This window comes from Antechinus flavipes, chromosome 4 (genome assembly GCF_016432865.1).
Source record: "Antechinus flavipes isolate AdamAnt ecotype Samford, QLD, Australia chromosome 4, AdamAnt_v2, whole genome shotgun sequence".
In the NCBI taxonomy this organism is placed as follows: domain Eukaryota; kingdom Metazoa; phylum Chordata; class Mammalia; order Dasyuromorphia; family Dasyuridae; genus Antechinus; species Antechinus flavipes.
The window spans coordinates 192,899,684-192,923,909 of NC_067401.1; the positions used below are offsets into that span (position 1 = coordinate 192,899,684).

The 24,226-nt window shown below is 40.3% G+C and overlaps 1 protein-coding gene across 3 annotated transcripts in view; it reads right to left on the reverse strand.

The window, feature by feature from the left end:
* GRM4 (glutamate metabotropic receptor 4) overlaps positions 1-24,226 on the reverse strand; it is a 321,402-nt gene that overhangs the window by 286,091 nt on the left and 11,085 nt on the right. For 2 of the 3 annotated variants that reach the window (XM_051996420.1, XM_051996418.1), the window contains exon 2: positions 2,550-3,520. In XM_051996420.1, coding sequence (XP_051852380.1) covers positions 2,550-3,074 — 525 coding nt within the window. In that variant the 5' untranslated portion in view covers positions 3,075-3,520. The remainder of the gene's footprint in view (positions 1-2,549; positions 3,521-24,226) is intronic. The other variant, XM_051996419.1, reaches the window with a different exon arrangement.

Genomic DNA, 24,226 nt, shown 5'->3' on the forward strand with positions numbered 1-24,226 from the left:
GGCCTCACTTTCCTTCTACTTATTATTTTATGTTTGCCTGCAATGTAAACTTCTGATGGGTAGGGACTGTTTTTATGATTTTGCCTTTCTTGGTATCCCCAGGATTGGCAACATGATTGATAATGGTAAGAGCTTAATAAATGTTTGTGGATTGATTGATTGATTACTAAAAGCAAAAGCAAAAAGAAATAATTCTTTCCATAACACAGTACATCTAACTTTTGTTTCTCTCTACATCTAAAATACATTTAAAATACCCAACAATTTTTGTAATAAAATGTTGCGCAAATCAGTCAAATACAATGCTAGCAGGGCAGCTAATGAAAGAGGTCTGGGCCTGAAATCCAGAGGATTTACTTTCCTGAGTGAGTCCTTCTGCCAAGAAATCCCCAATAAAGAGTCGGACTGGACTTGAGAACATCAAAACCATCAGAAGGCCTGAGTCATGCATACCTCTGGACCTCATTTTTGCCACCTCTAAAGCAAAAGGTTGAGTCTTGGGACGGCCACATCTATGATTGCATTCCGTACAAAGAAGTTCTGATAAAGGATCTCCCTATACCTTCGTGAATTAGCTCTTGTCTTGGAGTTTATAGTGTTGGAGAGCTCCCTGAGACACTGAAAAGTGGGAAGGAGGTACATAGCCAGGATGCATTAGATGTAGAATTTGAACACAGCTCTTGCTGACTCTAAGGCTCTGTCTTTATACTCTAAGCCTTAATGCCTCTCACAGTGAAGAGGCTGAAGTACATAATGGCTGAGGCTCTTTCCAATCCTACAATAATGTGAAATATGATATGATTGATATGATAGCATATCACATATGAGATACATGTCTAGCTTCCTTTCTGTCATTTGACATCTTACTTCCCATCCCCCTCCAAACCAAGCCCAAGTCAACAAGCATTTATTCTGAGCCTACAATGTGCCAGACTTCCTGCAGAAGGTAGGATTTCCTCACTAATTCTCCTGCCACATGATATTAGCTACAGAAATGGGATCCAGAGAAAGTAGCTATGTAAGGAACTCCCCCTCCGAAAGCTTCACTGTCTCACCATCACTACTGCTTCTCTCAAAGAGCCAATTCTTCTTCTACTCCAGACCTGATTCTCAGGCTGTCCAGAAAAGGCCTGCTCTTTCCCTGAAAAACCATCTCTCTCCTGGGCCCACTTCCCTAAGGAAATGAGAAGGAAATATGGGGGCCAGGGCTGTCTCTCCCATGACTGCCACAAACAAAACCCATCCTCCTGCTCCTGCACGCTCTCACACACACAAGCACACACACTGCAAAACAAGGCACAGAGAAGCAGCACATAATTATTGGTAAAATGCTTGTAATGTTGTTTTTTTTTTTTCCTTTCTCCACTCGGTAGCTTTCAGTAGTAGTAGCAGCTTAGCGAAGCACTTGGCTCCGATTGAATTGCAAATCAGCAGCTCTTGCCCCAGGAAGAAGGAAAGGAAACAAGGGGAAAGGGGGAGGGGAGAGAAGAGAAGGAAAAAGGAGGAGGATGGGAGACAGGTAAGAAGGAAAGGGAGAAAAGAATAGGCAGGGAAAGAGAGGGAGGAAGGAAGGAAGGAAGGAAGGAAGGAAGGAAGGAAGGAAGGAAGGAAGGAAGGAAGGAAGGAAGGGAGGAAGGAAGAAGGAAAGAAGGAAGGAAGGAAGGAAGGAGGAAGGAGGGAGGGAGGAGGAAGGAGGGAGGGAGGGAGGGAGGAAGGAAGAAGGAAAGAAGGAAGGAAGGAAGGAAGGAAGGAAGGAAGAAGGAAGGAAGGAAGGAAGGAAGGAGGAAGGAGGAAGGAAGGAAGGAAGGAAGGAAGGAAGGAGGAAGGAGGGAGGGAGGAAGGAGGAGGAAGGAAGGAAGGAAGGAAGGAAGGAAGGAAGGAAGGAGGAAGAAGGAAGGAAGGAAGGAGGAAGGAAGGAGGGAGAGAGGGAGGAGGGAGGGAGGAGGAGGGAGGGAGGAAGGAGGATGGAAGGAAGGGAGGAAGGAAGGAGAAAGGGAAGGAGGGAGGAAGGGAGGAAGAGAGAGAAAGGAGGGAGGGAACAGAAGAAAAGAAAGAGGGGAGGGAAAGGGGAAGGGAAAAGAGGAAGAGGAGACTAGGAAACAGATAAAAAAGAAAAGAAGAGGGAGAGAGGGAGGGGAGAGAGGGAAGGGAAGGAAAAGAAAAGAGGAGGGAAATGAGAGACCAGTAAGAAGGGAAGGGAAAAAGAGAAAAGAAGGGAGGAAGGTCATAATAAATGGAAGAGAAAGAAGGCAAGAAAAGGGACAAGTAGAGGAAAAGAAATGAGGGAAGGGGAGAAAGGAAAGAAGGAAAAAGAAGAGAAAGGAGGAAAAGAAAGAATAAGGAAAAGAAAAAAGAACCAAGAATGGAAGCACTGTTCAGTAGCTAAAGACTAGTGATATAAAATAAAGATCTTGGTTTTTTCTACCATACCCTCACTAGTAGTCTTTATGGGATTGGAGGAGAATCTCCAGCTCTCCCTCTAGAAACAAGAGGAGAAAGGGGAGAAGCAACACATCGTTTGGAGGCTCCAGCACCAGGAGCACACTCACCTTGAAGAGGCGAAGGATGTTGGCCACCATGATGGAGACTGAACTGCCCGATGCCCCAATGACGCCCACCACACGCTCTGGCTTGGTGATGATGGGTGGGCCTCCATTGACACAACGCACCTCAGTGCCGTCCTTTTCGATCAAGGCCTGCACAAAAGTCAGTGACTGCTCTAGAGCATGGGTATCCCTGGAGCAGGTGTCCAGGATGCGGGCACCCAGTGTGATATTAGGCAGCAGGTCAGGATCATTATTGATCCGGTCGAGTGCAAACAGCATGGCCTCCAACCGGTGGATACCTTTCTCTTTCTTAAGCTCCCCACAGGCTTTACCTTCAGAACCCCTTCCGTGAACTGGGAATAGGCCCCCGAGAGTGATGTCCCCATCAATCCGGATAGAGTTCATGTGGGGGTGACCCTGGCCTCTGGGTTTGCCCAGGGAAGGGGTTACCCAAAAAAAGCACAGGCTGAGAAACAGCAGAAGAGGCAGCCGCTGCAGGCACCAGCAGCCTCGGCTCTTCCTAGTCATCGCCAAAGGACAGAAAGGGAAGGAAAGTCCTAGAGACCCATGAACAGCAGACAGAAACTCCTGGCCTTAGCGAGGTCCTGTAGCATGGGCTTCTGCTCCAGGTTCCCCCAAGGTTCTCACAGGGATCAGGTTAGGAGCAAAGCTTTGGGGAGTTCCCATGAGATCCAAGGTGCCAGACCATGATGTCTTGTTCTCATGGACACTAGGAAGGCTGTCCCAAGGATGAAACTCAATGACTCCAGGAGATTCCACGATCCATGCCCGGGGAGTTGCCAGCAGCCAAAGGGATATCAGACAGCAGGAGGTCTACGTTTCATAGGATTCACAGGTCCTGATGGATGGTCCTTCAATTGGTCACTGCAGAGAGAGACATGAAGGCTGTTGGCTTTTCATAATGTGGTGTTAAGAAGAAAGTCGTTCTGTTCTTCCAGCCTTAGAAAGTAGAACTAATGAGAGGAAAGGAGGAAGAGAGAGAGAGAGAGAGAGAGAGAGAGAGAGAGAGAGAGAGAGAGAGAGAGAGAGAATGTGAAACAAAACCCCACAGAGGACATTAACTATTCTGATCTCTGCCAGAGAGATGGAGATGCCAGAGGTTATCGCCAAAGGCTTTGCAAATCTCCAGAATTTGATTTATTTCCAGCTATCCTACTCTAGAGACAATATTAAATAGAAACCCAGCCCTCTGGAAGACAACTGAAGCTCTCCTTTTCCCATCTACACCCCAAAGCATCCATAAGGGAGATGCCTGTGTCCTCCAGGGCCCGGCACGCTATGGCCAGAAACAGCTGTGGGATGCCCATCACTCTAAGCAACACACAAATACACACACGGCTTCCCTTGCTTCAGGGCCCTTCACAAATGCTTGCTCACAATAAATCAGGGTGTGTGAGACACCAATCCCTGGCTGGTAATCCCCGAAGAAACCAGAGCTCCTCACTCCATTGCCCAGTGGCTACTTTATATCTCTCTCCTGTCAATCAACAAATGTTTCCTAAGTACCTACAAGGTACCAATCACTCCTTACTAGGAACTAGATACTAGGGATGGGGAGATGGGAGTAGAGAGGGTCAGAAGTGACTAGAGGTAAAGACATAAAGACATGATGTCTATATAAATGTTTCATTCGTTCATTCGTAGTGAAAGAAGCACTGGCCCTGGAAACTGTACTGGATATAAATAAATCCCAGCTTAGCTACTGACTGTACCTATGTGGACCATAAACAAGTCAGCATCTCTCCGGATCTCACTTCTTCATCTATTAAAAGAAGAGATTGACCTAGATGATCTCCAAGATCTCTTCCAGTTCTGTATCTTATAATTGTAAAAATTGGGCCCAATCCCTGACTCCAAGAAGTTTACAACTTTGTAGGCGAGGTGAGACTTATATTCAAATAAGACAATTAAATAGCAGTACAAGGCAGTATATAATTAAGGGCTAAAATGTGCAGTTAAGACCATTAGCACTTCAGGATTTAATAATAACACCTCTCATTTAAGGAGTAGTGCTACAATCTCATTTGATCCTTAACCCTTTGGGATACAGAATGAAAGTATTATGAATCTCCATTTTATAGAGGGAAAAGCTGAGACCTAAACAGGGAACTAAATTGACTTCTGACTCTCAGCATAAGGCTCTATTTGCTCTCCTGAGGTATGTCCAAATCACACCTGGACAACTCATAGATTAAAAAAAAAAAAGAAATGAGCTGGGACCATCCAGTCTCCCTGGAATTTTTTTCCCAAGAGATAGGAAAGTTTCCCCTCTTCTTCCCTTCTCCTCTCTAACCCTAGGGTTGCCCAGTATCCCCAGGTGAGATGACCAGGTGATGATGTCTCACTTAAGGAAAGAGACCATGGCTGCCTCCTCTTTTTGGTCTTTCTGTCCTAGATTAGAGCTCAGGTTACCACTCCCACTGCTGTCTATTATTATTATCAATGTCATTATTATTCTTATGGGCATTAAATATTTATCCAGGAGGGCAGAGAAGAGAATGCCAGCTTTTCCTTTATTCTCATTCCTCTGAAGCTAGTTTTCCCCTGGAATCTTTCCTGCCATCTACCACTATTACCATTTTCAATCCTCTTTTCTCCGTCAGCAAGAATGAGAGGGTCTAAGTCACAGGAGTTCTCAAACTTTTTAAATAGGGGGCCAGTTCACTGTCCCTCAGACTGCTGGAGGGCCGGACTATAGTAAAAACAAAACCTTTGTTTTGTGGGCCTTTAAATAAAGAAACTTCATAGCCCTGGTGAGGGGGATAAACGTCCTCAGTGCTGCATCTGGCCCTCGGGCCATAGTTTGAGGACCCCTGCTCTAGGAGGCCAATTATGGGCCTGGTTGGGGAGTAAGATGCTAGGATCATCTCTTCATCCAGTAGCTGCCCAAAATAAATCTGAAGGGAATACCCTTGTCTCTGTTTCCTTCAGTTGCTCAAGAGAAGAAGTTAGAATTGATTTCAAAGCCTTCAGGGAAAGTCACAGTTTCCCCCACCCTGGATAAAAGGATCTAACTGAGAGTAACCTGCTACCCAGGAAGTAAATCTTTCCATCTAAACTGCAGGCCTTTCTGGATCCTAGGATCTTAGAACTCACCTCTCTCCTGTATTATATTAGAAGGATGAGGCTCAGCACCTGCAATATTTTCAGGTCAGATACTGTAGCAATATCAACACCTGGCATTTATATACTCCACCAACCACATTCACATCCATTTGCCTCATTGGCTCTTTTATTGCTTCTCAATAAGTGACTTTTATTCCCATTTTACAAATGAGCAAACTATGGAACAACAAGGTAAAGTCACTTGCCCAAAATCACCAAATTTGTTGGGACTAGAGAGAGGAGAGAGAGAGAGAAGGAGAGACCTTCAACCTCCTACAATCAATAAGCATCTATTAATTGCTTATTCTGGGCAGGCACTGAACACTGGAATATAGAATCAACACAGATTTTGTCCTCAAGGAGTTTACATTCATTTAAAATGTAACATGTTCACAGATAACTAAATAAATAAAGGTACATGCAGACACCAGCTCTTCCACATAACTAATTATGGGCAAATGATTTGACATCCTATAGCCTCAGTTTTCTGATATGTAAAATGAAGAAGTTGGATTCTATTACCTCTAATGTTTCTAGCCTATTTATCGCTAAATCTGTGATTCTAATGAGATTCAAGTGAGAGAATATGTATAAAATTTACAAATTTTAAAACATTGTCAACATCAGCTCTTGTTACAAAAATACAAATTATTGTTGTTTGTTCTTTGTTCTCAAAGAGTACCATGACATCAGGGATACTATGACATGCAAGTGAATTGGAATAAAGACTGTGCAAGGTCACCACCCTCACTTTATCCTCCAGAGTCATCTGGGGCAATGACCAGCTATTGGTCAAAATGACTGGGGAAATAGCAATGAAACAGGCCCTCCCTTCAAGGAGTTTATAATCTGCTGGAATTTGTAGTGCTTAGCCTACACTTGAGCCTCTCCACCAGCACCCAACCCTTGCTTCCCCCTGCCAGTCTCACTAGTTCAATCATCTTTCATTTCTCTCTAGAACAGGGACAGAAGGAGGATCTGGTGTGGGGGATGACCTGTTGATTGACCCCATTAGAGCTAATAAGCTCTGGTTTTGCTCACTTTTATTTCTATGGAGTTACGACCTATCCCATTTTTTTTTATATTTTGCCTTTGTAAATAAATTTGTTAAAAAAAAAAAAAAATTAACAGCTCCAAGGCAAAATAAATGCCTCAACACATTTACCTGATATGTGATCTTAGGCAAGTCAATTAATCTCTCTGGGCCTCAGTCTCTTCATCTGCAAAATGTGAGTAATTGTATGAAGTAACCTATAAAGATGCCTCCTAGCTGGAAATCTATGATCTAAGGATTACAGTAAAAGCCTAGGTTTGAACTAGTGATCTGGTTTGCCACTTACTAGCTTTATGACTGACTTCAGGCAAATTACTTTACTCCTTTGGGGGGAACTTGGTTTGTTCATCTATAATGCTTCAATGGTTCTAAAGATCTGTGATTTACTAGCAAGGCTTTTTGTTTATTTAGAGAATTCTAGGGAGTCAATTGAAAAAAAAACTAATTGAAATAATTAACAATCAACAAAGTTATAGGACAGAAAATAAGCCCACACAAATCACCTGCATTTTCTATGTATTATCAACAAAATCCAACAAGAAGAGATAAAAATTCTACTTAAAATAACTACAATACTGGCCTGCCATGACTTATATTGGAACTAGATGAACACAATGACAAGACACTCCTTATACAAATAAATATAGACCGGGGAAATAGTAATAGTTCATGGTAATCCATGATATAATGAAAATAACATTATTACCTAAGTTTATTCAATTCCAAACCAATCAAACTGCCAAAGGATTACTTCATAGGGATAGGGGAAAAAATAATAACAAAATTATTCTGGATTTAACTAATGGGAACATTCCCTCCAATGACACAAATCCCAACCCATCCATTCATTCCTGAATAGATTGTTGTCATGAATTGTTGTGATCAAAAAAAAAAATTAATCTGTCACTTGTATTGGGTGATAGGTCTCTTCGAACTTAGGCTAGTCAGTCTTCCCAGCTTCTAGGATCACGGCATAAACTTCAAGAATTCAGGATCAAGATGAGTTCCTTGCAAGGTCATTTTGTGATTTCCCCCCTAAATTTATAGTTTCCGTAATATAGAATAGCAGTCCTCAAACTTTTTGGTCTCAGAATCCCTTCACACTTTTAAAAATTATTTTAAATTGTGAAACAGCAAGATGATACAGTATATAAAACAGTGGGTCTGAAATCAGAAAAACATGAATTCAGATCTGAACTTAGATACAACCTAGCTGTCTGACCTGCCTCAGTTTCCTCAACTGTAACGTGTTTTGTTGTCATTCTGTCATTTTTAACCATGGCTTCGACAACCAAATTTTGGTGTATTTGCAGCTATACTGGAGCAGATTGCCATTTCCTTCTCTAGTTCATTTTTATAGATAAGGAAACTGAGGCAAACAGGGTAAAGTGGCTTGTTCAGGGTTACACAGTAGTAAGGATTTGAGACCAGATTTTAGTTCAGGAATATGAGATTTCCTGACTCCAGAACAAACACTATTTCACTGTCCTAATAATCACATCTACCTCGTATAAGGTAATGAGATAATAATTGTAAAATATGGCATATAGGAGGGGTTTAAGAAATGTTTGTTTTCTTCCTTATTTAAGACCTTTTTCTATTACTATTTACTGTATTAAAAATCAAAATGTCTTAGTATTATTATGAAATGGGTCTTAGAAACTCCTAGGGGTCCCTGGACCATACTTTGAAAACTGCTGGGTAAAAGAAATTCTTGATATCTAAATTTATCACACACACACACACACACACACACCCCTCTGGACTGCCTGGTGTCAATTAAGTGATCTCTAAGAGTCACATAGTTAGGTAGCACTTGAACCAGGATCTTCCAGACTTTAAACTTCACTTTCTAGTCTTCTATCTCTCTCATCTGTATTTTTGCCCGTTATAAGATCTGGGACTTTGACAGTGTAGGGAGCCCACAATGTGGAACTCCCTCTGCCAAATACAACAGTATTTACTAGAGAATTGCCTGCAGCACACCGGGAAGTTAAATGCTCTGGCTCACATAGCCAGTATGTGTCAAAGAAAACTTCCCCCAGTTCTCAAAGAGGAATCATTTAGGATCCAAAGAGATAAAAGATTGAAAAGTTAATGTTTAGAAGATTGTAAAAGGAATATATAGAATATAAGGAGGAATATAAGGAAAACAGAATAGGACTAGAATTCAGAACACTGAGAATCCCTACCTGTTGCTCAGGAATGGCAAAAATTCCTTCTTTTTGCCAGGCTCCAGGAGATGGGCCAGAATGGGAGATGGGAAGGGTTTCAGTCTCACAGGACATTTGACAAAGGCACACTCTTTACAAGCCCTGCCCTCTCTGAGCTCCTCAGAGAGCTAGGCAAACGGCTGCCTGTTATAGCATCCCAACACCCCCTACCCCTACCATTACTCTTTTGTTGGAGTAATGGGAACAAGTAGAAGGTAAAAATACTGGGTGAGTGGAAGGAGACACAAAAAACTGTCAGAGGGAGAGAGGGAGGGAGGAAGGGGGAACTGCATGTGAAATGACCCCCATCCACCCTCCAGGCAAGTCTTGCCTCATTCCTAAATCAGGGGAAGAGAGATGGGGAAAGAAAGAAAGGAGGTATGGCCAGACAAGACAGGAGGAAAAGGGGGATTGGGGAGGGGAGAACAAAGAGATAGAAATAGACAGAGAGACACAAAGTCATCTCTTATTAAAGGAGAAAGAGGAGAGGAGAGCTTTTCAGAGAAAAGATTTCCTCTCCCAGATCTGTAACACTTCCCTCCCCTCAATCCTAGTTCCCTCTACTTTTAAATCCCATTCTGGCACTCTCTCAGCATAGCCAAGCAAAATTCAAAAGGGGAACATTGGGATGGAAAGTATTTTCCACTCTAAATTACCAATTATTTTCTGAAATATTCAGCACTGATCTGTCTATTCAGGTATATGCAAAAGTATTTCCGGATGCAACTTTGTTACTCATTCTTCCTTCTCTTTTCTCTGTAACTCTTTTTCTTTCCTCTCTTCCCTCCTCTCTCTCTCTCTGAATCTCTGAGTCTGTCTCTGTCTCTGTCTCTGTCTGTCCTCTTTCATTCTCTCTCTCTCTCTCTCTCTCTCTCTCTCTCTCTCTCTCTCTCTCTCTCTCCATTTTTCCTATTCTAGTTTCTTTACCTCTCTCCTTTTTCTCTCCTGCTCCTTTGACAAAAATAGAGTAAAGAGAAAGTCAGGGAACAGGAGAAGGGAAAGAAGGAAAGAGAAAAGGGCTTCAGAGAAGAGAGCTCTGAAGCAAATCAAGGGGCTTGAATCCCAGCTCCATTGTTTAACTAGGTCAACAATTACAAGATTAAGATCTAGGTGAAAAATTAGATATCACCTTGTCCATCCACCTGTGAAGAAAGTAAATGAACCCTAGTATACTACTGTGAGTTTTGGGAAAACTGTTCTCCCCAGATAAAGTAATTTCTGAGCTCAAGGAAATGGAGCTTTGCTACTAGCAACAACAGGGTGAACGAGAATTATTCTACTTTAAAAGGGGCCTTCACCATCTTAGAGATTTCCTGCCAATATAGGGAATACAGATAAGACTAACCTCAAAGAAATGAATTTCCCCCAGGAGCAAGGCTGATATTTAGCAACTCCCCAGACCTTAAGGTTTGCACAATTCCCCATTTCCTTTTCGGCTGAGGAATGCCAGTGATTGGTTTTATATTCTAAGCAACCTACAAAGTTACAAAATCCCAAAATTTACCCTAAAAATCTGAAGCTGCAGCTAGCCCAAGCCATCTTCCTTAGTACACTAAAAAATTTCTTTTCCTTTCAGTTTGACTACTCATTTTTTGACTGCCAGTCAAGGTAATTAGTACTTACTTCCTAGAGTTGTTGAGAGGTGCCTGGTACATAGTAGGTACTAAATAAATAATTGTTTCCTTCTAGTGTTACAGGTAGAGTAGTGGGTAAGACTCTCTCTGGACTTCAGAGGAACTTAGGTGGGGAAACTCTCACGACACACCTCATTTTTATAGGCAAGGCTAAGGTTTCTGTAGTGAATGAAGACAAGTCATTTCATTTCTAGGAACTAAGCAGAGGGACCTTAGAAGTGGATTCTTTCTAGTTCTAAGTCTGATGAGTCCACGACTGGAAAGTTATCTCATCCATACCTCTGCCTCCAAGCTGAATTCTACCTACCTACTGAGCTGAGCATCTACCCATTCTTAAACATCCCCATCTCAGGAAATTAGAAATCTGAACAGTAGGGCTTGATCTCTTCAATTTGTGAAATCCTGCACTGTATCCCAATGTTAATTTTTTATACTGAACTAGTTTTCTTTTGTTGTTGTTGTTTTTTTAATTATCACATAGCCAGTTTGAACCCAAACTGAACCTGTTTATTTCTGTCTTAGTTAATACGTATACATGTACTACATATACATAATACATATACATGTAATCCAGAAGTAGGGACAGTTCAGGTGGAAAGAAAATTGGGTTTGAAATAGAGAAATCTCTATTTCACAAGAGTTCAAAAAATCACCACAGAATAGGAAAAGATCTGGGATTTGAATATAATAGTATGAATCAACATTTCAACAAAGCAATCATGATGTCCAGAAAGATGATGGTTATTGAGTCTTGACTTTGTTCTGTGACAATAGAGGATAATGGAGTCAAAGGACCTCGATTTGAATCCTCAATGCTATATTCCTCATATATGAGGTTGAGCAAATAGGTAAATTTCCCTAAACTTCAACTTCTTTATTTATAAAGTGAGGGGGCCAGACCAGATGATTTCAAAGTCCCTATCCAGCTCTAAGTCTACAATCCTGTGAGTCTATAATCTGGAAGTCAATTCTAGGTATCACATTTTAGGAGAATCCTGGACAAACTGAATTACTTCTAATAATAATAGCATTTATATAGGGTAGCCAAGTGATGTAGTGAACAGAGTGTTGGATCTAGAAATAAGGAACTTCCTAAATTCCAAACTGGTCTCAGATCCTTACTGGATGTGCAATCCTGGACAAGTCATTTAACTGTGTTTGCCTCGGTTTCTTCATTTATAAAATGAGCTGGAGAAGGAAATAGCAAATCATTCCTGCATCTTTTCTAAAAAAACCCCAAATAGAGACAAAAAGAGCCAGACACAATGGAACAACAAGAAACATTTAATATAACATTTTGAGGTTTGCAAAGCACTTTACAAATATTATTTTATTCTCACAGCAAGTCTGTGAAGTAGATGTTATTATTCTCCCCATTATATAGATCAGGAAACTGAGATAAACAGACTAAGGGACTTACCCAGGGTCACACAGCTAGTTATTGTCTGAAGCAAGAGTCAAAATCAGGTCTTCCTGAGTTCTAAATTCTGACTCCCAGTCCAGTGCTCTAACCAGTGTACCACCTAAGCTGTCCCATCACACCAAAATAGGACCAACTAAAACACTGGGAATGTTTAGATTAAAGTAAAAATGCCTTACGGGAATTATAACAGCTGAATCCCAGATGTGTTCTTCCAGTCAGAGTAAGAAAAAGCAGCTTGACTGCCAGAAGGAAAAGTCCCAAGAAACAGCCATCCACCTCTGCCTTCTGAGGATCTGCCTTTCCTCTAGAGGATGGAGCATTAAAGACTAGGAATAGCCTCTTTTCTACTGACAATCAGGACCCACCTACCTAACTGGATTCCTAGCTCTACTGAGCCTTCTTTTCCCTAAATTCCACATTCTATCTTCTACCTCTGTCCAAATATATCTCCCCAAATCTGTAAGACACACATTCCTCCCCTCTGCCTCTCAGAATCCTGGTCTTCCTCAGTTCAGGTGCCATGTTCTCTAGGAAGCCTTCCTGGATTGCCTTTGGGTTGTTAATGTCCTTTCCTTTCTCAACTGGCCTTTTTATCATTTGTACAGGAGAGAGCTCAAGCTCTTTGAACATAGGGCTTTTTGTGTCTTTGCATCTCAAGCCCCACCACAGTGCCTTGTACATGAGAGGTGCTTTAAAAATGTCTGTCAATTAGAATGTAGTCCTTGAAGAGATTTCAGGTTGAAGAGAAAGATTTTAGCCATACACTGGCTATATGACTCCAGGCAAGTCACAAGCTCTAAGTGAGCAGACAACTTTAGATTATAAACAAGATGCAAACCAGTATTAGTGGGTGGATTTTCCTCCTCTGGAAGTACCCTAAACCAATGAAATCATAGGTGTAGACCCCATGGCATAGGAGCAATGGGTAGAAACTACAAGGAGGTGAATTTAAGCTTGACACTCAGAAAAACTTCTTAACAATTCGAGGTGCCCCAAAGAGTCCAAAAGTGAGATATAGTTGAGATGTGCAAGATGAGGCTGAAGGAACCCCTTGTTAGGATAAGTAGCAGGGATTCTTATTTAGGAAAAAGTATGAGATGAACAATGAAGTTTCCTTTAGTCTAAGATGCCGTGACTCTGTAACCAAGAGAAACCACTTAATGTAAGCTTCAGTTTCCTTATCCATAAAAGTCTGGCAAGAATGCTTACACTTTCTATGCCACAAGTTGTTAGGATTAAAGAACTCTCTGAATGTGAGACATTATTCAATTGATTATAATATGATAATCATCACCTTATGTAGTTATAATTTGTTTTATTATAATATTATATACTTATAAGATATTATAATTAATTTAATCAACCAATTATTAAGCATCTACTGTATTATGAGTAGAATTATTTTATAACATTACAATGTTTATTTCTTGTTATTCAGTCACATCCAACTCTCTCTGAGTCCATTTGGGATTCTCTTGACAAAGACACTATAGTAGTTTGTCATTTCCTTCTCCAGCTCATTTTACAAATGAGGAAACTGAGACAAACAAGATTAAGTGACTTGTCTAAGGTCATACACCTAGAAATTGAGGCTGAATTTGAACTCATGAAGATGAGTCTTCCTGATTCCAAGCCCAGTGCTCATCCACTGGGTCATATTAAATATTTTAATATTTAAATATTTTATATATTTATAATAATATTATATAATAAATTTTTATTATAGCTTTAGAATATAACTATTCTGGTAATTGGTTCATCCAATCAACTAATTATTAAGCAACTCTTATGTCAGAATTATTTTATTCTACAATAAAAATCATTTTATTATAGTTTTACACTATATAACTATTCTTATAATTGATTCACTCAATCAATTCATTATTTTTACCTACTATGTTATAATTATAATTCTTTTATTGTATAATAAAATTTATACTATTATAATTTTATAATATATAACTGTTCTTATAATTTATTCACTCAATTAATTAATTATTAAGCACCTACCATATTATAAAGTGACTACTTATGAGAAAGCGTCCTAATGGTTAGAATGCTAGAGTTGTTCTCATGAAGAACTGAGACTCCTAACTTCAGACATTCTTAGTCTCAAAATTTCTCCATCTATAATATAAAGATAATGATAGCACCATCTCACAGAGTTGTGCAAGAATCAAATAAGAATGTATGCAAACCGATTTGCAAAGCTTAAATGCTCGTAAAAATTCTAGCTTTTATTATGTAACTTTGCAAGCTTTAAAGTGCCATATAATTAGCTGTTATCATCCATTGGAATCCAGGCTCCTGGTGGGCAAAGACTGCATAAAACTTTTCCAGGTATTCTCAGTATTTAGCATAGTACCTAAAACATAGTAAACTCTTAATAAAATCTTGTTGATTGATTGACTGATTGATATATAAGGCACTGTGATGAGCCCTGAAGACACAAAGATGAAAAATGACCTAATCCTCCCAATAGAGGGCCTTGCAATCTAATAAGGAGGATGTGACATGTGCACAAATCAATAGGAAGATACACAGTGGAATGTGATAAAAGCAAAGGAGAGATTCAAACAAAATGCTTTTGAAAAATTTTGAGAAGGAAGTAATCACTTTGAATATATCACATCATGGTGGTGGGTAAAAAGCAATGTGTGTAAAGGTAGACAGAAGCCTTGGGCTAGAGTTTCTTCCTTGGACAAATTATTCAATTCCTCTTGCCTCATCTGTGAAATGAGGGTGACCAGGTGGGAAGTCAAACTAGATGGTCCTTTCCAGCTCTAAATTCTCTGATTCAGGTTCTCCTTTCAACTGGGGGCAATCAGGGAAGGCTTCCCAGAGGCCTGAGCAGGATGTAAATCTTAAAAGAAAAAGATTTGAACAGGCAGAGGACCCAGTATGTTTTAATCATGCTGGGCAGGCTTGTTTAAGAAGCTTTGCACAAAAAGCAGCCTTTCTCAAATATTTTGGTGCCAGGACTTCTTTTGTATTCTTAAAAATTATTGAGACCCTAAAAGTTTGGGTCATATCTATTGATATTTAATTTTTTTTCTTGGTGAATGTCTATTATTTCCTATCTCTTTTCTTTCAATATTTAACTGTGTGTTGTTGTTCAGTCATTGTCAATTTTTCATGACCCCATTTGGAGTTTTCTTGACAAAGATATTGGAATGATTTGCCATTTCCTTCTCTAGCTCATTTTATAGATGAGGAAACTGAGGCAAAACAAGGTGACTTTTCCACACAGTGTCTGAAGCTGCATTTTAACACAAGTCTTCCTGACTCCAAACCCAGCACCATCTAGCTATTCATGATATTTAACTATTAGACATTAAAATGTCTTAGTATTATTATGAAAATTGTTTTGACCTCTAAAACACCCTGAAAGGATCTCCTTTATTATTTCCTTTAAAACTACTTCAGCACCCCTTCTTTCTACTTAAGTTTTTTAAATTCCCTCCTCCTATAAATTCACTATATATTGATTTTGTTTATGCTTATTTACATAAGTAGCATGATCAATTTAGAACTGGGAAAAACTTGGTTATCAAACCAAGCCCTAGTTTACAGATAACTAAAACCCACAGCCGATAAATGCTTGAGGCAGGATTTGAATCTAGGTCTTCCTGATTCTATTGCTCCATTGATAAAGTGAAACCTACTTGAGGGAAGGGATTATTTCATTTTTTGTCATGGTCTCCCAGTTTAGTGCAGTACTAAATAATTTACTAAATAACTATTAATCAATGCATCAGATATTAGAATTAGAGAGGTTTCTGAGGACATTTAGTCCAAGTTCTTCATTTTATAGTTTCAGGAAACTGAAGCAAAGGGAAATTAAGAGACTTGCCCAGGGCCATATATGTAGTAATGGTGGGAAGTGATTCACCCAGGATCACACAGCTGGGATTTGAACACAGCTCTCTCTCCTAAATCCTTTGTTCTTCCTAAGTTACTCTCCTTTCCTGGAGGGTCCTCTAAGAGTCACCCACCCTAGCTAACAATGCCTGTAATAGGAAAATGGGCTCAAAGTTCTGATCTGGGATGCCATTTCCATATCAAGCTAAAGAACTTTCCTTCCTTCCCTTCCTCCCTCCCTCCCAGACAGTGGAGACAAGGACTTCTCCAACTCCAGCACATTTGTCAAGCTACTGTGACCCAAGACAGAGGGTCCAGATGAGCAGCATTGTCTGAAGGATGAGGTGTAGGAAAGGGTCTGAGGGAAAGAAGCAGCCTAAAGCAAAGGAGGAGACCAAGGGAGGGAATTGGACATCTGCATTGTAGAAAGTAAGAGCCTGTGGGAGTTCGCAGAAAATGAAAACCAGTCAGAAGTGATAAGATTCCAGTCCCAGAGAAACCTGGGAAAACTATATAAAACTAGTGCAGAGCAAGAAGAACCAAGAGGAAACTTTGTACTCTTAACACTGTAATAATGAACAATTTTGAAAGATTTAAGAACATTGATCAACAAAATGATCAGCCTTGATTCCAGAAGAGCAATGATAAAGAATACTGACTATCCACCTGCTGACAATTAGGCAGAATGAAAGACATAATTTTTGACACAGCCAACATGGGAATCTGTTTTGCTTGACTATACATATGTGTCACAAGGATTTTTGTTTTTATTTATCTCTTTATTTTTCATGAGTGAGAGATTTGGGAAGGAAAGAAAATAAATGTTTCTTAATTTTTTTTAAGGTATCTAGGTAGCACAAGAAATAGAACACAAGGCCTAAACTCAGGAAGATCTGAATTCAAATCTAGTTTTAGACACTTAGCAGCTGTATGATCCTGAGCAAGTCACTTAACCTTGTTTGCCTCGGTTTCCTCATCTGTAAAATAAGCTAAAAAAGAAAATGGCAAACCTTTTGTTCCAATATCTTTGCCAAGAAAACTCATAATGGGAGCATAAAGAGTCAGGACTGAACGACAAAAAAAAATTTAATCAGAACATATAATCAGTACAGAGAGATCACTTCATTCTTTTTTTCCAGGGTGGCCACTGCTATATGACACAGGGTGCTGCCAAACCAAACTTGGGGCTATCTTCAGTTAAATAGCAACAGTAACTTACATTTCCATAATGTTTTAAATCTTTATAAAATGTTATCCCATGGCAACCTCATGAGATAGCTAATAGTCAGCATTAGGATCCTGATTTTACAGATAAGGAAACTGAGGGTCAAAATGATCAAAATGGCCTATTTGTAGTCACACAGCTGTTATACTTGAACTACCTGAGGGCAGGGGTTATTTCATTTTTGAGCTAGGATTTGAACCCAGGGCTTCTGACTCCAACAATCTTTCTAAGTCATGTTGTTATACAAGCAGGCTTTTGTAGGTTGTTTGGGGATTTACCTCCTATTTCTGACCATGTTTAAATATATAGTTTTTAGGTTTCATATAACTTTCATTTCCTTCCCTACATATCCTTCCCTATTCCCTAAACATAGAGCTATAGACATGTAACAAAAAAAGGAAAACAAAAAAAAAAAAAAAAAAAAAAGCAATTCAGCAAAAATAAGCAATATATGAACTCAGACTGACTGAAGGGGCAAGGCTCCCTACCCATAGTCCCTCACTTCTGCAGAGAAGGAAGAGATGCAATTTTCTCTCCTCTCTCCTCTGGGGCCATTATGATAGTGTAGGATTCTGATAATGTTTTTAGAGAGGAAATCTAGTATAGTGTCAAGAAGGGACTGGGTGACTGTGAGGAAAGGACTTGTGAAAGCCGGGAGTGCTATAGAAAACAAGAGCTGTCTCAAGCATGCTCGGAGTTTCAGACAACAGACCTGCTGACAGACTTTTGCAACACTCCCTGTTCTAAGTGAAGCTCACAGAATCCAGAGTTGGAAGGGACCTCAGAGTCTGCTTATTATGGCCAATCTCCCTTCCACATGACAGCCCTTCCCCCCTTCAAAGACAACTTATCACGGTCCCCCTGAGTCTCCTCTGCTCCAGACTAATTATTTAATCACTCCTATTTCCTTCTGTCAATCTTCCCACGGAGAGTTTTCCAGACCCATCCCTATCTTGAGTGCTCTACTCTGGGCATGTTTCAGATTATATGGCTCCTCTTAAAACCTGCATCTGCCTGGGATGCACTTCCCCCTGTCCGGTTCCAGTGCCCCTGCTAACCCCAGTTTGATGGCTTACTTTCTTTCTCCTACGAGAAGAGAACCAGGACGCTGACCTAGAAATATGTACAGCATGATTCCTCCTAGGGACTCATTCAAATCTATAGATTAGGGGAAAAGACAGAGGTGAAATGTAAGTATTCTCAAGGTATGGGGGACAGTCAGACAGCTAGTGCAAAACAAGGCTTGGAGATGTAAAAGTATGTTTGAAAGCAGAAAGAAGGCCAGTTGACCATGGACAACAGAGTCTGAAGATAGGGTAATGTAGAATAAAGTTCTCATGTAGGTTGGGGACAGATGTAAAGGACGTTAAAAGCCAGAGTAACTTACATTTTGTTCTAAAAGTAATAGGGAGCCCAAGTAGTTTACTGAGTACAAAAATGTCAGATCTTCCTGTTAGTGTCCTCTGAAGCTTAGTTTTTATTAACAGTTCCTCTATAAAATGAAGATAACTTTCGCTGCCTACCTTACAGAGTTATTGTAGATGGAGTCCTTCAAACGTTATAAAAGTGCAAATTATTATTAATATAGTATTATATACTATACTAAGAAGTGCCCCCACTGATTAGCTGGGGACACACAGCATGGGATTACTAGTTCTTGGAGCCTATGTACCACTCCCTCTTCCCTCACCTGTTTAGAACAGAAAAAGCCTTAATTCTCCTCTACTTATCTCCAAAGAATTTTTTGTGGATTTTATGGTGTGGGAGTGGGGAAAGGAGGGAGCAAGGAATAACCTCCAATGATCTCACACACACACACAATATCTTTCCACCCCCCACCCCAGGATTTAACACAGTGCCTAAGGCACACAGTAGCAATGAAATAAAAGCTTATTAGCTAGACTTGACTTTTCCTTAAACAAGTGGGAAAAACAAAAACTTCATCTAGATATTAATATCAGGTTCTGGTAAGAAAAAAATGAAATAGATTTAAACAATGCTTCAGAAAAAAAAACCAGGGTATGGTGACTTGGGGTAGAGGGCTGGGGATCCAGGGAAATAGAAGAAAAATGAAGAGATAGATAGAAGGATATCAGGATGATAGACATTCCTATGGTCACTGGGGCATCTAACTACCTAAATGGGCATTCCATTGGTTACTTTATACAAGTTAGGATGGGTCTGTTTTTTACATACTTCCATAGAAATTATGGTGAGATAATTTCAGTTTAATATAAGAATGAATTTTCTAACAACTGGAGATGTCCTAACATGGAATGGGCTTTTCTGTTCTGTAATGAGTCATCCATTGCTGATAGTCAATCAATCACCTTTAAGAGATATGTAGAAGGATTCTTTTCCTAAGTTAGAGATTAGTCTAGATCAAAATTTCTTAACCTGTCTGGTGAAACCTATAGACTGCTTCTCAGAATGATGTTTTTAAAATGCATAAAAACAAACATAGGATTATGAAGGAAAACAAACATTCATAAAAATAATAATATAATAAAGATCTCTTTTTTTCCATCCAAATGTACTGACCTCCTTAGCTCTATCCACTAATTCTGTGGGATTAAGAACTCTCATTTGGATGTTCTCCAAATAAAGGGTATATCTAGGATTCTATAATACATTCCAATTCAGAGATTCTATTGTTCTGGGGGGGCGGGGTGGTAAAAAAGTGAAAATAAAACAAAGGAGCAGGAGAGGGACTGGCAATCAGGACTGAGCTCTGCCACTCATCTGCCACCAATATGCCATTCCATATGCATGGGAAGGTCATTTGGTCCCCCTTGCCTACCTTCCCCTCACCACCTGCCATTTCGCTGGACATCTGAAATCAAGAACTAGGCAAGATAAACTAACATATCTACTATCTTCTAGGATTCTCAAGTTGTTTCATTTAGTTTGAGTCCTACCTTCCCCACATCCCTGATAGTTTCTTGAAGGCAAGAACCAGCTCTTGTACTTCTCCAGTATCTCCAAATATATCTTGTTTGGATATCCCCCTGGGCCTCTAGCACCTAACACAATACTGGCTACCTAGTAGGTTATTGATGAACTCTTAAAGCTCTCATCAGGAATGATGACCACGCTATGCTACCCACTTCGTGACAAAGAAATTATAGGCTCAACTTGCAGGAATAAGTCATGCATTTCTGGACGTGGCTAATAATGAAATTTGGTTTTGCCTGACTCTTTATATATGTTATGAGGATTTTGTTTTTTCTTTTTCCCCTAATGGGAAAGAAAACAAATGCTTGTTAATTGATAAATAAAATTAAAAAGTTCAAATAAAAATAAAAAAACTTAAGATCTTTGTTCTCCCATATCTCTTATAAATGTCATTTATGTCCCTGGCCCATATCCATCATCAGGGTCACAAACAACCTTCCTCCTAAGTGGCGTAGGGAAGACAATTCTAGAGACAAAGTTTCCTCCCTTTCCCCCATTCTAAAAAGAACGCCTGAAAGAGGGGGTGCTCAACAGTGAGAGAAGAGGTTTGGGCTGCCAGCCCCTCTGAGAAAAGGCCCTCAAAGTAGCAGCTGTCACTTTTAGCCGATTTCTTGTATCCTTAGGACAGCTAGATGGCACCACAGTGACAGAGGGCTGAGCCTGGAGGCACTTATCTATCTCCTGAGTTCAAATCCAGCTGCAGACATTTCCTAGCTGTGTGGCTCTAGACAAGTAAACTTCACCCTATTTGCCTCGGTTTCCTCATTTATGAAGTGATCTAGAGAAGGAAATGGCAAACCAGTATCTTTGCCAAGAAAACCTCCAAGAGTTGGACATGACTAAAAAAACTGACCAGTAACAATAAATCACATCCTTCCCTGAGAATAGTTTGTAAGAGAGAAGATTTCTGAAGATCTGAAAGCCAAGTTAGGGAGAAACTATGGAATCCAGAAAGGGCAAAGGAAAGGAGGGGGCCGTTAGTCAAAACCCAACTGAGACAATTTTATAATTGGAGTAGGGGGTGATCAAAGAGGAGTATGGAAAAGAGTTCTCCCTGAGAACTCTAGAAAAGGCACTTCTGGGTTTCCATAAAACCCTGCCAGAAGTGGCTCAGCAAAACTGAGGAGCGGATCTGTCCCCCCCCTCCCCCCAGCTCCACATCTTCATCACTGCAGGCAGCTGGGACTTTTCACTGATCCCCACTATTCAACCCCACTAATGTACTTCTCCCCCCCCCCAATATATGATCCCAAAACAGGTAACTCCTCTGAGTCTGAACTCACTCCCCACAAAAGAGAAGTCTTATGTTTATTATTAAACAATCCCATTGATGTGACAATGGATGTCAAGGGGTAAATGGGTTCCCACCAACTTCTGGTAATATATTTCCATTTTAAAAGAGGCTTTCTGGAGACAACATGCCTTAACCCTAAATAATATCTCTAGAAGCAGCTTGGTGGCACAATGACTAGGGCACCATCCCTGGAGCCAGCTGAAGTTTAAATCTGGCCTCAGTCATTTGACACCTAACTATATGATTCTGGACAAGTTATTTAATCCCTATTGCCTCACCCTCCAAAAAAAATGAATAAGAATATAAGGGAGAATTTGAGAGATACCTCTGTAAATAGCTATGATTCCGAGATTCAAATTCACTCTGGGTGAATTTTATATACTACTCATCCACCATTCTCTTTTCTCTCTCTCTGGGTTTCTGTCTCTTTGTCTCTACCTATCTGTGTGTGTGTGTGTGTGTGTGTGTGTTTGTTGCTGTTTCTCTCTCTCTCTCTCTCTCTCTGTCTCTGTCTCTCTCTGTATCTCTCTGTCTCTCTGTCTCTGTCTCTCTCTCCGTCTCTGTCTCTCTCTTTCTCTCTCTCTGTCTCTCTTCCTCTCTGTCTCTTGCTGTCTCTGTCCATCTCTCTGTCTCTGTTTCTGTGTGTATGTCTCTGTCTGTCTCTCTCTCCTGTCTCTCTCCTCTCCCTCCCCTTCCTTCACTTTCTCTTTCCCTATTTCTCTCCCCTTCTTGTCTCTTTCTCTCTTTCCATTTCTTTCTGTCTGTCTTTCTCTCTCTCCAGACAAAACCAGTCCCAGTCCCACAGATGAGAGAACGCACTGCTCTGAAGGTAAGCCAGAAATCAGATGGTGATGGGGGATGTCTATAACATCCACATCAGCCCTGAGCTGCTCCTCCCTCAAGAAGAGAGGCTTTCAAAGTCGAGACAGGATTGGTGATCTCTAACACCCATCTCCCCGTCCATTTGTCCCTCAGAGGCACTTAGCATTGAGCTGTGTTCAGAGTAGGAACTCAATAATGGCTATTAATAAGTATTTGTTGAATGAATGAATGATTTTTTTTTACTTTAATAATGCTGGAAATTAAAGATGGAAGGGGGGCACTTTGTCAGCTCCCCAATACCAATTCTCCAAATTGAAATGGCTCTGCCCGGTCAAATCTTCCCAGTCCTTCAGGACCCAGCCAAAGTTCCACTGCCTTCATTAAGTCTTCCATGACCTCAGAGCTCACCAGAACCAGAATTAGGGTGGAGTGACCCAGAGGGTTTACATGTTGCCCTGGAGAGTGTGCTCGTGGCCACCAAAACCCCTGTTCACTGGGCTGTGGACTGGCTCCTAATGCCTCATCCCAAGATTATCTTTCCTCACACACCCTGTGTATCCTCATATCATTTTGGGTCAGATATCCTCTGTAATCTTCTGCCAGCTCCAAACCCCTTCAACAGATTTTGTCATAAGTGAAAAAAAATTCCTAGTTATATTTCTGTAGCTCACAGTAATCATTCCCTCCTTGAAAAGTCGCTAGCTGCCCTTTATATACATATATACACAATATACATTTTATATGTGTGTATATATACATATACACACATACATATATAGTATATGTGTATACATACACTTCTTATATACATGTATGTATGTACACATATGCATCTTATTGTGTGCATGTATGCATATATACACATGCATCTACATTATATACATGTGAATCTTATTGTACCTATACACACATGCATACATACACATGTATGTATCTATATGCACACATAAATACACACCTACACATCATATACATACTCATCTTATATGTGTATAACCACATATATACATGCATGTGGGTACATGCATGTTTTGCATGCATGCATTGATAAGCATGTACATGTGTGTTGTTCATATGAATGTATGTATGTATGCACACATTTGCATATATATGTGTGCATATTTCTTCCCAATTAAATGTGAACTTCCTGAAGATAAGGACTAATCTCATACTATTTTGTAACCCTTTCCACAGCAGACTACATAGTGTGCTATATATTCTGCTACAGTAGAAGAACCATTTGATTAAAAAAAGGAATTATGCATTTATTAAGTGCCCATCACGTGCCAAGCACTGTAGTAAAGACTTTATATATATTATCTCATTTGATGCTCACAACAGACCTAAGAGATAAGTGTTATATCAACCCCATTTTACAATTGAGGAAACTGAGGTAACTAGAAGTTAAAGGTCTTGCTCAGGGTCACATAGCTGGTAAATGTCAGAGGTCAAATTTGAATTCAGGCCTTCCTAACTCTAGATCTAAGGCTTTATTCACTGTCCTACCGTGACTGCTGCTGGCACATGTCAGGTAAGCTGAACTCTAGCTTGCCTCTGTCACAAACTTAATTTCTCCTTTCTAGGTCTCAGTTTTCCCCTCTAGACAACCAAAGGGTTCAGATAAGATGATCAAAGCCCCCTCCAGCTCTTAACATTCTAAGTTCACTGAATTTGATCTCATTTTGCATTGACCATAGCAGGTGTTTGGGGAGTAGGGAGAGGAATTATCAGTGAGTGGAAATAGAGGAAACATGAGGCAGAGGCAAAAAATAAAAAATTAAAATGGGGGCCCTGAAGAAAGGCACAATCCAAGACTGAATTTTCCTAGAAATTTGCAAATGCATGTAGTTCACCCTTAATTTTCAGATTGTGTGTGTGTGTGTGCACACCCACATGCCATACAAGGACTCCTAAGCCTGATAGCTTGGACAGGACCAAGGGGATTCATCCAAACTGCTCCCATTAGACACAAAGAGACTCTGGGTTTCTCAGTATGGCCTTTTCCTCAATCAACCCCTTCAAGGCCTCCCCGACCTCCAGTCCCACACAGACACATTGAAATTAGGGCTGCAG